This window comes from Juglans microcarpa x Juglans regia, chromosome 7D (assembly GCF_004785595.1).
Source record: "Juglans microcarpa x Juglans regia isolate MS1-56 chromosome 7D, Jm3101_v1.0, whole genome shotgun sequence".
Classification (NCBI taxonomy): Eukaryota; Viridiplantae; Streptophyta; class Magnoliopsida; order Fagales; family Juglandaceae; genus Juglans; species Juglans microcarpa x Juglans regia.
Window position 1 is genome coordinate 23,005,137 of NC_054606.1, and position 15,055 is coordinate 23,020,191.

The 15,055-nt window shown below is 35.4% G+C and overlaps 2 protein-coding genes across 3 annotated transcripts; one reads left to right on the forward strand and one right to left on the reverse strand.

The window, feature by feature from the left end:
• The first annotated feature begins 1,659 nt into the window (after nucleotides 1-1,659).
• On the forward strand, nucleotides 1,660-5,703 carry LOC121239750 (RNA-binding protein Y14-like). The gene is made up of 4 exons (XM_041137055.1): nucleotides 1,660-2,124; nucleotides 3,427-3,563; nucleotides 4,231-4,385; nucleotides 5,411-5,703. Exons 1-4 carry the CDS (start codon nucleotides 1,842-1,844, stop codon nucleotides 5,454-5,456), a joined length of 621 nt encoding a protein of 206 aa, XP_040992989.1. The 5' UTR covers nucleotides 1,660-1,841; the 3' UTR covers nucleotides 5,457-5,703.
• Nucleotides 5,704-7,053: 1,350 nt separating this feature from the next.
• Nucleotides 7,054-14,194, reverse strand: LOC121238842. 2 transcript variants are annotated; one of them, XM_041135896.1, is made up of 10 exons: nucleotides 13,310-14,194; nucleotides 12,741-12,871; nucleotides 12,570-12,632; nucleotides 12,333-12,422; nucleotides 11,887-12,052; nucleotides 11,252-11,441; nucleotides 9,267-10,102; nucleotides 8,313-8,927; nucleotides 8,153-8,218; nucleotides 7,054-7,439 (listed from the first exon to the last, which is right to left on the reverse strand). In XM_041135896.1, exons 1-10 carry the CDS (start codon nucleotides 13,877-13,879, stop codon nucleotides 7,332-7,334), a joined length of 2,835 nt encoding a protein of 944 aa, XP_040991830.1. In that variant the 5' UTR covers nucleotides 13,880-14,194; the 3' UTR covers nucleotides 7,054-7,331. The 2 variants fall into 2 exon arrangements, with proteins under 2 accessions (XP_040991830.1, XP_040991831.1); XM_041135897.1 differs by lacking the exon at nucleotides 13,310-14,194 and adding an exon at nucleotides 13,064-13,192.
• Between the last annotated feature and the right edge of the window lie 861 nt (nucleotides 14,195-15,055).

The following is a 15,055-nucleotide window of genomic DNA, read 5'->3' on the forward strand; positions in this document are numbered from 1 at the left end:
TTATGTATCAATATGTACATATTTAAATAAAAAAATAAAAATGATAAATCATATAGCAATATGTGATATAAAAAATAATAAGTAGAATCTTTCTTTTCCATAGGTTGGAAGTTAAACATTCTTTTCAAATCAAATTACGTTGTGTCAATAGTTTAGAGAATAGTCTGGCCCATACAGCGTCTACGTGCATGGGTGAGACTGGGCCTCTTTTATATAGATTCAATATTTAAACATTTCAAATATAAATATAAATATTTTTTAATTTTTGATTTTTAATTTTTTTATCTAATTATTACATAATCATTATAATTTTTTTAAACTTGTAAACAAAACATAAAAAATAATTCAAAAATTTCAAATTGCAAAATAAAAATTAGATTTTAATAATATTTTAACTTTATAATATTTTTATTTAACTTTTTTTTTTCTCTCATTTTTCAAAACTATATAAAACATCTTAATTCAAACTATTTTACTACAATTCACAAATTATTTCATTATACTTTCTTATCTCATTTTATCTCACTGTTTAAACTAGGCCTCATTTGCAACTCGAGACAGACGTTATGTTTGAGAGTCATGGCTACGCGCGTTAAGAAACAAAATCAATTGGATGCCATTTAGATATTAAGTTGAAATCAAATAAGTTGAAATGAAAGTTGAAAATTGAATAAAATATTATTAAAATATTATTTTTAATAATATTATTGTTAAAAAATTTGAAAAAATTGAATTATTTATTATATTTTATGTGAAAATTTAAATAATTATAATAATAAAATAAAATGATATGAAATAGGATGAAACCAAATACTAAGAGGTGGAGTGAAGATGCTGAACAATTTTCAAATTTCTATGAAGGCTATTGAAGCAAGAGCTAAGTTATCAATTGAAACTCGAATTTGAGAATTAGCATTGTTACAGAAATCTAAGATTTGTGCAGAAAACCAATCACCACAGCATAATTATACAATAATAGAAAGCAGAGCGAGAAACCCATAATTAGATTTATATAAATGAGTGATATGAATGAAGATCAGTGTTACATTTATTTATAATTTTATTTATAAAATTTTTATTAATTTTTTTTTAAAAAATTTATAATTTTAATTATATGACTTTTAGCGTATCAATGTAGGATTAATTTTTTTTTAAATACATTTAATATTTTCCATCTAACAAATATGAAATCAAATGTCTAGCAGATAGAACTGCTGCAGCTGTTGGATACTTTCGAAAACCGTTGAGTATATTAACATGATATTTATTATAAAATATTTTCCAAAAATTAAATAGATTCAAATGGGTTTAAACAAAAGAAATGTTCGGTCTACACATAAATTTTATGGAAATTATTTTACGTTATTTTATGTGATCCATCATATTGTAAGATTATTTATATTATAAAATAGATATAATATATTACATTTAATCACGCTAGCATATAAATCTTACTATACACACTTATCGAAAAAAACATAATTCTAACATATTTTATATGATAGAGCAATATTTTTACTTAATTTTAATTTTAGTATAAGTTAACCATGGAAATAACGCAACCTTCAATAATGAAATAAGGTCGCTTAGAAAAAAAAAAAAAGAAAAAAGGAAAACCAAAAGGAGGTTAAAGTGTTAAACCCCTTAAAAATCCTCCATACACAGATCGGGAAAGAACATATAAAGGCATAGACCAGAGCTTTCCACAGGTCCCACGACTCCGCAATCATCAACCACCCGACGCACCTCTGAACGTTTCCTTCCAGTGGGTGAGCGAGAGAGAGAGAGAGAGAGAGAGAGAGAGAGAGCTACACGCTCAGGGGAAAACAATCTTCTTCCTTATGGCGAGCGCAGCGGAGGTGGAGGCCGTGGACTTCGAGCCGGAGGACGACGACCTCATGGACGAGGACGGGGGCGTAGACGCCGCCCCTGCCTCGCCGAGGGCCCCACTCCCCAAGCTCAAGTCCGCCATCACTGGCGGCGCCTCCTCTTCTGCCGTCGCGAGGAAGACCAAGGGCCGTGGCTTTCGCGACGACCATCCCGACGTCCCCGACCGCTCCACCCGCCTTGCCGCCTCCAACTTCGACTCCCTCAGGTCTCCCGAAGGCCCTGGTCCCCAGCGATGTCAGTTTCCCTTCCGTACCCTCTTCAGTTTGAGTTTTTTTTTTTTTAATTGCGATTTCTGATTGTATTCGTGCTTTCCTAGTTATTCTAGGGTTTGAGGAGTATTAGTTGGGATATAATGAGTTTTGGGATCAAAGTTGTGTTTGTTTTCGCCTGAAATTATTTTGAGATAAATGATTGGTTGTCTGTGAAATTTTTGTCGTACCCTTGTGTTTCTGTTGAAATGATTGGATACCACATGAATTTTGCTGTTTTGGTGGAAAATATTTCCACCTGGGTTTCTCCAAACAAACAGATGCTAACTTTGTTCCTTGAGAGATATTAAGAATAATGCGTTGAGGACTAGTGGTATTACTCTTCTTCTAAAAACGGTCCTAGTCTTATGGGTGATTCTTTCATTAGATTTGAGCATAGATCTGAAATTGATTTGGAACGAATGCCATCTTGGCTGAGATGTTTTAAAGTTTTGTAATCTTTGAGGGGTCACACATCTAATGCGATTTAGGACATTATCGTAGTACCAGGCTTGATAGCCTTTTGGTTCGTTAGTATATTAGCTGACTTGAGGTTTACATGGCATTTTCTTGTGCTATTGCCAATTTGCCATTTCCTGCAAGTGTTTGAGAGTTGAGGAGTTTGATATTTGGTCTAGTTGAGCTTGGTCAGCGTTCAATATGGATAAATGTTTGACATAAATGGTAGTGTGGAATGGCTGACTTAGAATTTATCATTGTCAAGATAAGAGAGATCATGGTCAATCATATGTACCTCGTAAGATTTGCATCATATACTCTAGTCAAGTTTGTTGATGTTCAAAGCTGGCTGATGCTTCTGTCTTTTGTCATTTGATTTGCTTAGGATTTTCTTGAGGCTGGCCATTTTTATGTTTTATCTAGATAATTTGCGACTCTGCCACCTGATTGGATATGTTTTTCCCTTCTGGACAATTTTCTTCTCAACTGTTTGATTCACATGAATCAACAATTATTCACTGCTCTTTTGTCAGCATAGAGTCTTGCAATTGCAGGAACAAAACCTTTAGAGATTGTCTAAAATTTTTTTCTTTTTATTCTCCTTACAGATCTCTAACAAGAATAAATACCAAGTTAGATGTACTTTGATTTTGTGTTTCTTTTTTCTTTTTTAAAGTCAGGCTTAACTTGCTGCATTTAAAGAGTTTTGTAGTTTAGAACACTTTAATTGAGGGAATGTAACGGTTATGAGGGAGTTTGTCCTTGAATACTGATCTTTTTTCACGTCTCTGACAAAAGAAAATAAAAAGTTCCTGCTTCATATTTGCAGCCATTGAAGGATGGATTATTTTGGTCAGTGGAGTGCATGAAGAGGCACAAGAGGATGATCTGCAAAATTCCTTTGGTGAGTTTGGGGAGATTAAGAATTTGCATTTAAATCTTGATCGTCGCACTGGGTTTGTCAAGGTAAGCTTTAAGTTACTTTTATTTTTTATTTTTTAATGAATGACAATGATGATGGTTAGTGGTTACCACTCTTTTATGCTAAGACATGCAAGTTTGCTCTACCGTTTTGTACCATAGGAAGCTTTACTTTATTTATGATTATAGGTCAAAGTACTGATCAAAAAAGGATTATAGGTCAAAGTGAAAATTAAGTAGGTTGAGTTTTTTGAAACATGTTAAATGTTCTCCTTTGAATGTGAATAATATCATTATACGGCATGACAGCCATCTGCAATACCTAATGAATGTTTAAAGAAAATTCTTTACGAGATCATTATTATGATTGTGGAGGCATTCTCTTAACTACCTACTATATGGTCTTCCTTTCTAATGCCAGAAACTATTGTATATAAGATGTTCTTATATGGTTCAAGTTTCACAAGTATACATTTTTCAACAGTTAATAAATGTTGTAGAGTCATTCTTCTATTTCTAGCGCTTGAATTTTTTTTGGAAACTAATAATGAAGGTAATTGAGTTGAGTTGGGTGGCTCTAAATATAGGGCAAAGACTGATCTAGTTACTGATTGTTCAAGTGGGGAAGAAGAATGATAGTTGTTTTTAATTCTCTCTGGTTGTTATACATTTCTAATCATCATGGTAATTTGAAACCTTTCCCTTTTACAAGGGATATGCCCTGATTGAGTATGAGAACTTTGAGGAAGCACAGAGTGCGATATCCTCAATGAACGGTGCAGAATTTCTTACACAAACTCTCAGCGTTGACTGGGCCTTCAGTAGTGGATCCTCAGTTAATGGAGCAATGAAAAGAAAGAATACAAGGTTAGCATGCATACAATTATGATTTTTTTTTTTGGGAAATTAAGTGAGAGGCTCTATTTTTATAGAAGGAAAGCAATACACGGAATTTTAATTAAAGGAGGGGAGCCCGTTTGGTAACAATTAAAATGCATCTAGGAGATTTTGGGAGAATAAGATAAAACAAATGGATATGTTTATTGCATTATGGTTATATAGAGAAAGTGGAGGGTTTGGCGTTATAAAAAAGAAGATAAATGTTAAGCGTCTTATCTTCCTGGTAATGCAAATTTCTCCTCAAGTCTCACCTATTAGTAAATGAAGGAATTTTTTGTGGACTGAAGTTGGAATTTCTGATTTAATATATAACTTTTCTTTATTTTGTTTCCTAATTGACTATCCAAGTGATGAAGGCCACTATAAACTTAGAATTTCCACTTTGCTTTTCTCTGGTGGTGAAAGAAATCATTTGTAGGTTGGACAATGCATCATTTGTAGTTCATTTGGAATAAAAAAGGTTGCTCTGCTTGTGAAGTAATTAGGTTGTATTTGAATAATGAGTAATCTGAGGTATTATGTGAATAGTAGTGAAAAAGTAATAATAGAATATTAAATAGTAGTGAATATTATGTAAAAAGTAATAATAAAATAATGAATAGTAATGAGGTATTATGAGAATACCTCAGTACTCAAATTAGGCTGAACAGAAGAGTTTTCAGCTAGGTATTGAGCAAATGTAATTGTCCAATTCCTATACAACCTATCGGTAAAATACCCCTAAAGAGGGATAGGGAGCGCACAGTTTGCTCAACTGACTTAGATGGTGGAAAAATGAATGAGGGTTTAGTGCATTGTGCTTTTGTTTTCTTTTACACGAGATTTATGTCTTGTATACTTGCGCAACTCTTTTGACTATTTTTGAGTCATTTGAAATTGGGAGAGGGGGGGGACATCCTGCAACCCGACCTACTTACTGTCTCTGAGTCAAATTCAAGCAAGGCATTTAGATCTCTTGCCAAATGATTTTAACCTCGCTATCTTTGTTTCAGGCCACCTCGAGAACGTCGCTCAAGGAGTCCAAGGAGGAGATACTAGTGTGACGTGTTGTTCCATTGTGATGGCGCGTGAAATATCTAATATGGGTGACCCGACGTTTGTGCTGGTTATCAGCAATGAAAGATTGCAGTTGCTGCTTTGATTAACTAGATTTTTTTTTTTTTTTTTTTATTATCTGTCGATCGAGGATCTCTTACGTTTCTACTCACATGTATGGAATTTTAAGTGATGGTTTACCTTATTTACGAATTTTGGCGATCTGTGTTTTATAAAATTGCCTTGCTGTAGCCTGTTCCTGCTGTTGTTTCCTCAGGGAATACCTGGATATTCAATTCCAAAAAAAAAAAAAAAAAAAAAAGGGTGAAGGGTTGGTCATTTTTTCACCCAAGTATTTTTGTCAGAATTTCACACCAAGGTATGCCTTTGTTGTGGAAGAACAATTTCTATTTCTTCTACTTTTTCTTTGTTTTACGGTTTTGGGTACCATTTCTTTGACTGGTTTATACCATTTGATCCATTGAACAAGAACTTGCAACAACAAAAGATGTGATTTGGATTTGTTTGATTTTTGAGAATTTATGCAAGTTCCAAACGGGTCGAATTTCTCGATAATCTACTTCATAAGATAGCTAACTTTTTTGTCTTTGTGAAATTGAATTCCGATTAATATGGATCCCATGATTGCTACCCATTTACGTTTAGAATAAAATTTTAGAATAAAATTCCAAGTACGGGAAAAATATGGAATCTAAAACTAATTTAATTGTATGGGGTTCAAAATTAATCTCGGAAAATTTATGAAAAACTGCAGAAAAATTAGCGAACATGATTTAGAGAATTTGTGTAAAATAATGGAAATTACGGTTGGTGCACTGCCTCGCCAGCATGTACAAAACTTCCCATGTTTGTTCCATGCCCCTGTCATTTCTCTTTGTAAAAAGAAAAATCAAGTATTTCCTGCTTTTCTGGAACATTCAAAAATTCATTTATATGTTCGTCTACTAGTTTGGAGATGTTTTGAATGAATGTTGAATGTTGGGCATACATCTATGCTGAGGAATAATCCTATATTACCTGTGGATAAAGTCTTGAGTATGTTTATAAAGAATGAACAATTTTCTCTTGTAGAACTAGTTTTATGAGCTGAGTTAGACCCATGAATTTCTTCATGTTAAGATATAAAATAAATTATAAAAATTATCACCCATATTGCCTGTAGACAAAATCTTGGATATGTTTATAAGGAATTGACAATTCTCTCTTGTAAAACCGGTTTTATGAGCTGAGTTAGACTCATGAATTTCTTCATGTTAAGATATAAAATAAATAATAAAATTTATTTCTTCCCATGGTATTAGAGTAGATGTCTTGAATTCGAACGCTGACTCTACACTCTAACCCAATTAATTAAATATTCTACGTGTTGGGTTACTCATTAAGGGGGAGCTTAGCTCACACGTGAGGGGGGAGTATTAAGATATAAAATAAATAAAAAAATCTATTATTCCCATAGGCTTAAGATTATGGGACAAGTGGTGATTTCATAATCTACAATAAGTTTGCATCTGGTCAAACATAAAGGACATGCAGGTTTTGAATTTGGGGCCCTTTTCACTCGGTATTTTTTCACGATAAATACAATGGAAATGCCTTTATTTATTTATTTGACAAGTGCATTTTCTACTTGTTAATTTATTCATGAGTGGTATACATCCTTGTATTTCTTTACTTTTTTACAAAGTAGTAGAGCAAGTGACTATAAGTTTCCTCAATTCACACCTCCTCCTTTGTCAAAGTTAAGAGAAAGGTATACTGCTTGTTTGCAACTTCTCTTCTATGTTAACTGAATGACACTAAAATGTATTGTTTGTACCTTTATGTGCTTCTTTAGCAAAAAAAAGAGTGGGCTCTGCTTTATGATGCCAAAGCAGTCCAGTAATTTGCTATGCAGGCGCTTGTTGGAGTTCCAATTGTCCGAGACCAAAACCAATCTGTGCTTTCTGTTCGTTGCAATTCTGCAAGCTGCAATGACATCATGGGCAATGTTAGCAATATTCTTATTTCATTCAATCTTTTTCAGGTTGTGTTTTCAATGTTTTTATGAGAGACGTTTTAGGCAGAAAGTCTGTTGAAAATATAGAAGCTGACAACAACTTAAAAGGAACATGAAATGTACATAAAGAATATCGATATTTAGTGTAACCAAATTAAGCTGGATGGCAATGAAAAGATGTGTCAATTTCAAGAATTTTAAATGCACCATTACTGAGGAGTGACTTTTGTTTTTCCGAGAATCATTATTGAGGAGTGACTTGAATCGGGTTGAAGGTGGTAAAAAAAAAAAAAAAAAAAAAAAACAGCAAGAAAAATACCAATAGTTGTGGGTTGAGGTGGCTACAGAAGACATGGATGCTTAAGATCTAAGGGTATGATACTAGGTACATTTCAATGATTGAATTGAATCACTAAGTTGATCCTGAAGTGTCCCAGTTGTTTTTGGACCAGCTGACATCCTCTGCCCCAGTATGCGAGGGATAGAAGGTCGCCTGTCCAATCTCATAGAGGTGCATGACATATGATTATAATGTAAAAGATGTTATATCTATGTACGTGCAGAACTGACAACCCCTCCTGCAGGAATTGGACTAAACTGAACGCCTGATGTCACTTCGATTCACCATGAGCTAAGTATTAGCAGATTAATGTATTAGCAGATTAATTTAATGATTGCTTACTCTGCCATCTCGTAGTTCGAAGATGATGGAATCTTCAGAAAATGGTATTGGCCGTGTTGAGGCCACCTGCATATATATTTAAAAGTTTAGAATGCTCACCATTTATATTGCTTCTTAAAGATATACTAGCCATTAGTGCAGTTGGGCACTTACTACCTACCTTGGGGTCACAGTTTTCACTAAGATCATGTAGGGTTCCTGAATTCATCTCCAATCTAGCTGCAAAATCTTTGTCAACACAAATTTCTTCTTTCGTCTCTCTTTCTTCGCCTTGTCTTTGATTTTCAACAATCATATTTCCCATGTACGGAAACCCACAACTTTTCCATTTCCATGTCATTTCATCCATGTATCTCAGATATACTTTTCCATCTGAGCCAATCGAAAACAGTTTATTACCATCAAAGCATGGGCCTGGTGAGCCAACCAAGGTCACTCCCTTATATGGAGTTCCATGTTCCACCCAATTCCACCCATCCAATGTGTTCCAGTGATATTCAACTAGTCCACCATCTTCTGAAAGCATGAAAATTGAGCCTGTAAGTGAAGGTAAAGATGGCCTCATAGCAGTTCCAGGCAATTTTGATAGAACCAAATGCTGAGACTGGTAATGCTCATGCCACAATTCAGTCACTTTGTTGTACTGATACAGCCGACCATTCCTTCCTAATACGAACACCACATTTTCCCTGAACATTTCCTGATCTACTATAGTTGCAATTTTACTGTTTGGAGGGTTTCGGCAGTCTTTCCATTTAAACTTCCTCAGGGCAACCTACAGAAAAAATTGGGTTACGATCAGTCAGTCTCCTTCTGTGATATCATTTGGGGAGTCATGGTCAATGTTTTAGGCTTATGCAGCTGGGAACACTGTGTTTAGAGTAGTAAGAAACAGCTTTCCAATTACTTTTACTATGCTACATTAATGTCTCTGGATACAACTTCCAAAACTTGTTTGCGCTGATGGCACAATAAGAAAATTTATGTAATTATTAGATTATTATAATGTTCTATAAAGCTGATATGCTAAAATGGGAGAAGCATTGTCAGTAATTGTACAATTTTATTTTCACTAGGGGACTAATTTACATTCTATATGGTTCTTGTAACTTACTGTGAACTGTAGTAATCTTCCAGTTTTGCTCACAAAGAAGAGTGCATCTTCTGTTGTAACTCTCATAGCTTTACCTGGCATTCCATCCCATGGAGGGCCTCCAGTAACTTGCCTTCCTTTCGTCAAAGCAGTGCAATTTATCCATGTCAGCTCATTGCTGCTTCTTTCCCTAATAAGCAAACTCCCGTATGTGTCAACAACATATAAACTTCCATTGTAGTTTCCTAGTGCACCTTTGATAGCAGTTGTGTGGTCATGTCTCAGCCAAAGCCATACATTTTCAGTATATAGATACTCAAAGGTCAAACCAGCATCTGCTATTAGGAAAAATGATCTACCTCCTTGCATCACTCTTAGACGAAAGTTTGTGGTGATCCAATTGTCTTGGGAACTAGATTCTTCGGTAGATATCATTCGGCCACCACCTGAGGCACCTGGCGGTAGATAAGCTTGTTCTTGGCTTCCCTTCCGCCTTCTTGTCATTGATCGCAATGTTCCTATACCATTAAGGTCGTCTTTTGAACCAAGGATGCAATTTGTGGGTCCACGTTCTTCTGTGCAATACTCAGAATTCCATCCTTCGCTCTCTGGGGCGTCTATTAATGACCATATATATTTGGTCGATGCTTTTCTTCGGACATTAACTTGTTGATTTGGTCCTGTACTTTCACCACCTAAGCCTGGTAGATGCAGTTCTGCAAGTCTTCCATCATCTAGTGGAAATACCATCCTGCCAACATGAAATTGTAGTCCAGCAATACCTCTTGCGGCTTTTGCATATGGGGGATGCATATGACTCACCCACGCGTCTGGAATTTGGTTCTCTTGAGCAATACCTGTTTTCATGTGAAGTTTACCTCAGGATGAATTCCATACAGAAACCACAATTCATCTTAAGTGCCTAAACTCTTACAGGAGGCTTGTTTAATAACTTTTTTGTTTTTTAACACGATTAGCAGCCCGTTGCAGCTCATTTAAATGAGTCTATGAAGTGCAACTAGTAGGGTATATGATCTGATATTCTTCATGTTTATCACTGTTTGTCATTCTTTTGTGAATAGATTTGAGAATTAAAACCCTTAAAGGATGCTAAGCTTGAAGGAAATAATGAAGGTAGAAGATGCACTGTTAAGTCGCATATAATTTAACTCAGGCGCAAATTTTCAAGGTGAGGATTGAAAGTTACTAAGCTTTGAATATATCTATGACTGAGTGTAGGAATTGAATCTTTTTGTTTTGATGAGTTATGCTAATGATTGAGCAGTCAGTTCTAAGGTGAGTGAGGTCATCAAAGTTTATTTCACAGTAAGAACTGAGTCAATCCTTTTATTTAAAAAATCTCATGAAACTGAGTTGTGATTCTTTCACACTCCAACCCCCTGTCGTTTTATGCTTTGATTATTCTGTGTAATTAGCGCCTTCCAACTCATCATTTTCCCGTATAAGTTCCTTGTTTTCTAGTTTCTTTCCTCCCTTCACATTATTTCTGCATCAAGGAAATAATATCTCTTCAAGGACACTCAAGATTTTAGGCATTTTTATGTTCATATTCCTTTATTTCTTTGTTTATGGCTCTTATAACTACCGAGATAGCATGCAAATTACCTTAGGACTGATTTTTCTGTATTCCCTCCTCGCAATCTCTGATGGACAATCTTAGATTTTCTAAAATGGACAACCTTAGTTATTTCAGAAGAAGTTTTTAACTACTTGTGTGTAAAAAAAGGGTTTCTTGATCAAAAGTAATAACTGAACTCTGGTGGTTTTTTGAAGGAAATTTTCTTGAACTTCTTATTGTTCTCAATGTTTTAGTGTGTTAAAGTGTAAATATGCAATTTGAATTATAACTTTCAGTGAATGCTAAAGGTGGTAAGCAAACCCTTTCAAGAGAATATGCATGAACCTGAAAGATTCAAATCGGGAACGGCTGCTAAAGGTAAATTAATTGATAGAACTAACATCATTAGTTTCTTCACAAGGCCTACCTGATTGTTTCAGTATTCGATATTCATAAATGAATCCAGTAGATGTGGTGAGAAACAATGAGAATAATTTTTCATTTAGCTCTTCATGCAGAACTGGTGTGATAGCTGTAAGATGCTCATCTTTTGGACTTCCATGGACTACCCATTTCCACTTCCTTTGGTGTAGTCGTCTCTCTATCAAACTACCACCCTATATAGATGCAAAATCTCTTGATGTAATGTGAAATTTGAAAAGAAAAAGTAAGATGAAAAACAATTATCAGAAGAAGTAAGGTTAGATCCATGCGTGTAAATAAATAAAAGCTTGATAGATATAAAAGATACTAGAAGACAAGATTCTCCAGCTTTATTAAAACAGAGGATTCTTTGTTTGTAGTGCAGTGGAAGTAATCCATTGCATCCCAAGTTCTTTAGCAAATCACAAAAAATTTTGTACCTTCAAAATTTTAAGGATTCCACCAATGTTAGAAAATTTGTATCACTGAAACGTTGGTTGATTTATTCCCGTATTGTTTTTCTTCAACCATTCTTCAGATCATCCTAATAGTTTTCACTTTCTGTACACTCTAATTTAGATCATCACTATTTGTTATAGATATATGCATTGTTTTATAGACACTTGCAGAAAAAAGTACCTTAGTTAAAAGAAAGAGAGATATAGAGTGATCTCCAGTCAGGCCGTGTGAAGTGCACCCCATTGATGGAATCAGAGAAGCATCATGTCCTGTTCCTTCTCTCCATATATGCTTCTTCCATGATGGTTTTGAGCTTCTATCATATTCATAAAGATCTCCTATAGAACTGCATTATACAGCGAAATGTTTAGCTTGATATGATAATAAAGCACTCTGATGATGCCATTGTTCTTTCACTTCTTTGTAACATTGGTAACTTCATAATTTCATTTGTGGTCTTTTGCTGGTCTACTTTCATACTTCGACTGTTACAATATTGATCTTGGCTATTATGATGCTTCAATTAGTCATGTGATTGGGATTGAGATTGTGGAATTCAATGTCATATTGATAATCTGTGTATGGAAAGCAGGTACACGGGAGTGAGATAGAGATAGAGATCACACCTTATGGTATAAACTACTTCTGTTCTGATAGCAGAAGCATCAGCTATTGCTGCAACATTTGCACCAGGTGGTCTGCCATGATAAACCCATCTGTTGAACGTTTATAGCACAAACGTCCAAGTGAAATTAGAGTCTCCCCATCGGAATCTACATTATAAATAGACACTGAAATTTAAATTTTTACTGTGTTAATGTTAGTTCTAATGGCTTTTAGTCATATATACTTTTAAGTCTTACCTTGGAGGCTCAACCTCACTTAGTTCTATCAATGCCCCCTTCCTTGTGCAGAAATAAACCCTACTGGCAGGCATTAGCAAAGACAAGAGAGTTATTTGTAGAGTCAGACAAGTTTCTTGCAGTAACAGAAATATGTGATGTAAATTTGAAACTACAAATTGATGTACTTACACTCCATCATGTGACACAGCACCAGACTTTATTAACATGGCAGAACTTTGCTCCTCTTCTGTACCTGTTTTTTGATTCGATCTTGGTATAAGCTCTAACCAAACTGGCTGTGAACTCTCGCTGAGCTGCAACTGAAAATGAAGAAGTGTAAATCAACTGGTGCAAGTAACAATGATTCTAGCTGTTCCATCCAGCAGACTGTCTTTTAGGTCCGAGTCAAAGTGCCAGAATTTTCATATATTTTAGATTTAAATCGGGCCTGACTTCAGTCCTACTTCAATCGGAAACTTCCATATAAAATAGTTAGCAAGTCAGATGATCACTGATAATCAGTCTGGTATGCCTTTCAATTCGAAGAACACACATGCAAGGGGAAATTTCTGCTTTTAAGTATTATATAATCAATTCTGTATACTTGAAAATACACTACTCCTCCCTTCCAAGAAAAAAAAAGATAGCCAATAAAAAAGAATCAGATGTTTATCCGTGAAGATTCAAGAATTATGAATCAATACCATAGCATGTTATCTGATAAAAACTTTTGAGACAACTTGTGCACTTTATAGTACCTGATACAGAATTCCTGCTTCTGATAGTGCAAGAATTGTCTGATTGACAATAAAAACAGAGATTGCATGACCTGCGAATACTGGTAAATCATGGGGAGCAATCACCCACTGCACTCCATTCCAAAACCTCTCATAGATGGAGCCACTTTCACCAGTGACCCAAATCGATTCATCAGACATTTTAGTCAATGAAATTCTCTTTCTCAGAGGCAGAACCGTATCAGGACTGTCCTCCACTCCTCCATGGCCATCCTTCTTTTTCAAACTCTCTCTTTCTACAGGATCATATTCTCTTTGCATGTGATCCTCACTTTTCTTTGTTGTTCGACTAAGGGAGCCCACTTTCGTACAGTTATCATTTAGACAAGAGATTAGATCATACGGTAATTCTACTTCAACCCAACTGTTGGTCTGCTCGTTATACTCCCAGAACCTATCCGTTTTCTGCTGGAATTGTCGATTGGTTTGCTGAACAAAATGATGTGGGCACCATGAATCATGAGCAAGCACCAGAAACCAGCTCCCTAACAAGAGGACCACCGTGAAAAATATGGAACAGAACAAGGACATGCTGGCGCTGGAGAACCCAGAGAGGGCCAGACATAACAGAAACACTTCGGTGGAATAAAGATATGTAGATTTTATCAGGGAAAAGTTTGGCTGGTTTGTATCCCAAGTTTGTGGTGCCCCATATGGACCATAGCAGAAAAAGGCTGTACCATATTGCTCAAAGAACTAACCATCCCTTTTGGAAGGACAAAGCTCTCTCTTCAATCTTCATGCCCTTTCTATTCTAGGGCTAAGAGACAGAAATATATAAGAAAAGTAAGCTTTAGGGGTCCATCTGGGAAGGCTGAAGATGGGTAGTTAGTGCAGATAGAGGTACTCAGACATTAACTGCTCCTAACTACTTTGCATCAAAGCCTCCTCCTGTATTTGTCAAACCTGACGTTATAGCAAAGCAGAAAAGTCTTCTAGGTAAGGTGGCTGAACACCCTTTCTGCTATCTAGAGTTGTGTTTACTTCTTATTTCTTGGAACTGGTAGTAATCTGGTACTTCTTTTCTCACCTAATTCTAATGACTTTACGTCCATAATTTATTGATTTATCTAGTTCATCCTTGATTCCTGCACTGTCCATCTAGATGAATAGCTTAAGTACTATTCCATGTGTTGCATGCAGGTGAATTCCTATTGAAAATTTGGCCCTCAACCACCATGACCCACATATGACCATCAATACAGGCTTCATGATACAATGAGATGAATTTCTAATCAAGATGACCATGTCCAATCAGCAAACATTGAGTGTATTGATATATGATTGGACGTTATTGCACACAATCATCCCCACCTGTCGGGTGTGGGTCCTTGGCACCTTCACACAGTAGTCTGTGGGCTAATTAAACACGTCCTATATATAATTGACTTCACAATTTGCAGTATTGATCTCAGCTGAGGTAGGATGGCACTGATTTTTCTGAATAAAGCCATTAGTAAATGAAAGAGACATCACAAGTGGGAGTTATTTATATATATGGGTTTGTATTTAAGTGTTTTGTGTGTATAAAAAAAAATATTTGCACGTACATCTATTCAAATTAATGGAGAATAATCAGTGTGTGGCATTGCAGATCTGTCATCTACCATATATGAGTGGCTACTGCCTAATAATCAATTTGGTTAGCAAGTGTTCCTTGATGGTGGCAATTTTTTAACACAATCAATGGATTCTTTCCATCTCAGT

Bases quoted from the DNA above. Each gene is read 5' to 3' on its own strand.
- LOC121239750 (XM_041137055.1), top strand. From the start codon at position 1,842: ATGGCGAGCGCAGCGGAGGTGGAGGCCGTGGACTTCGAGCCGGAGGAC. The intron at 3,564-4,230 runs GTAAGCTTTAAG...CCCTTTTACAAG, and splicing joins GTCGCACTGGGTTTGTCAAG to GGATATGCCCTGATTGAGTA. The intron at 4,386-5,410 runs GTTAGCATGCAT...TCTTTGTTTCAG, and splicing joins ATGAAAAGAAAGAATACAAG to GCCACCTCGAGAACGTCGCT.
- LOC121238842 (XM_041135896.1), bottom strand. From the start codon at position 13,879: ATGTCCTTGTTCTGTTCCATATTTTTCACGGTGGTCCTCTTGTTAGGG. The intron at 11,442-11,886 runs GTACTTTTTTCT...GCATCTATATAG, and splicing joins CTCTCTTTCTTTTAACTAAG to GGTGGTAGTTTGATAGAGAG. The intron at 8,928-9,266 runs GTAAGTTACAAG...TTTTTTCTGTAG, and splicing joins GAAGATTACTACAGTTCACA to GTTGCCCTGAGGAAGTTTAA.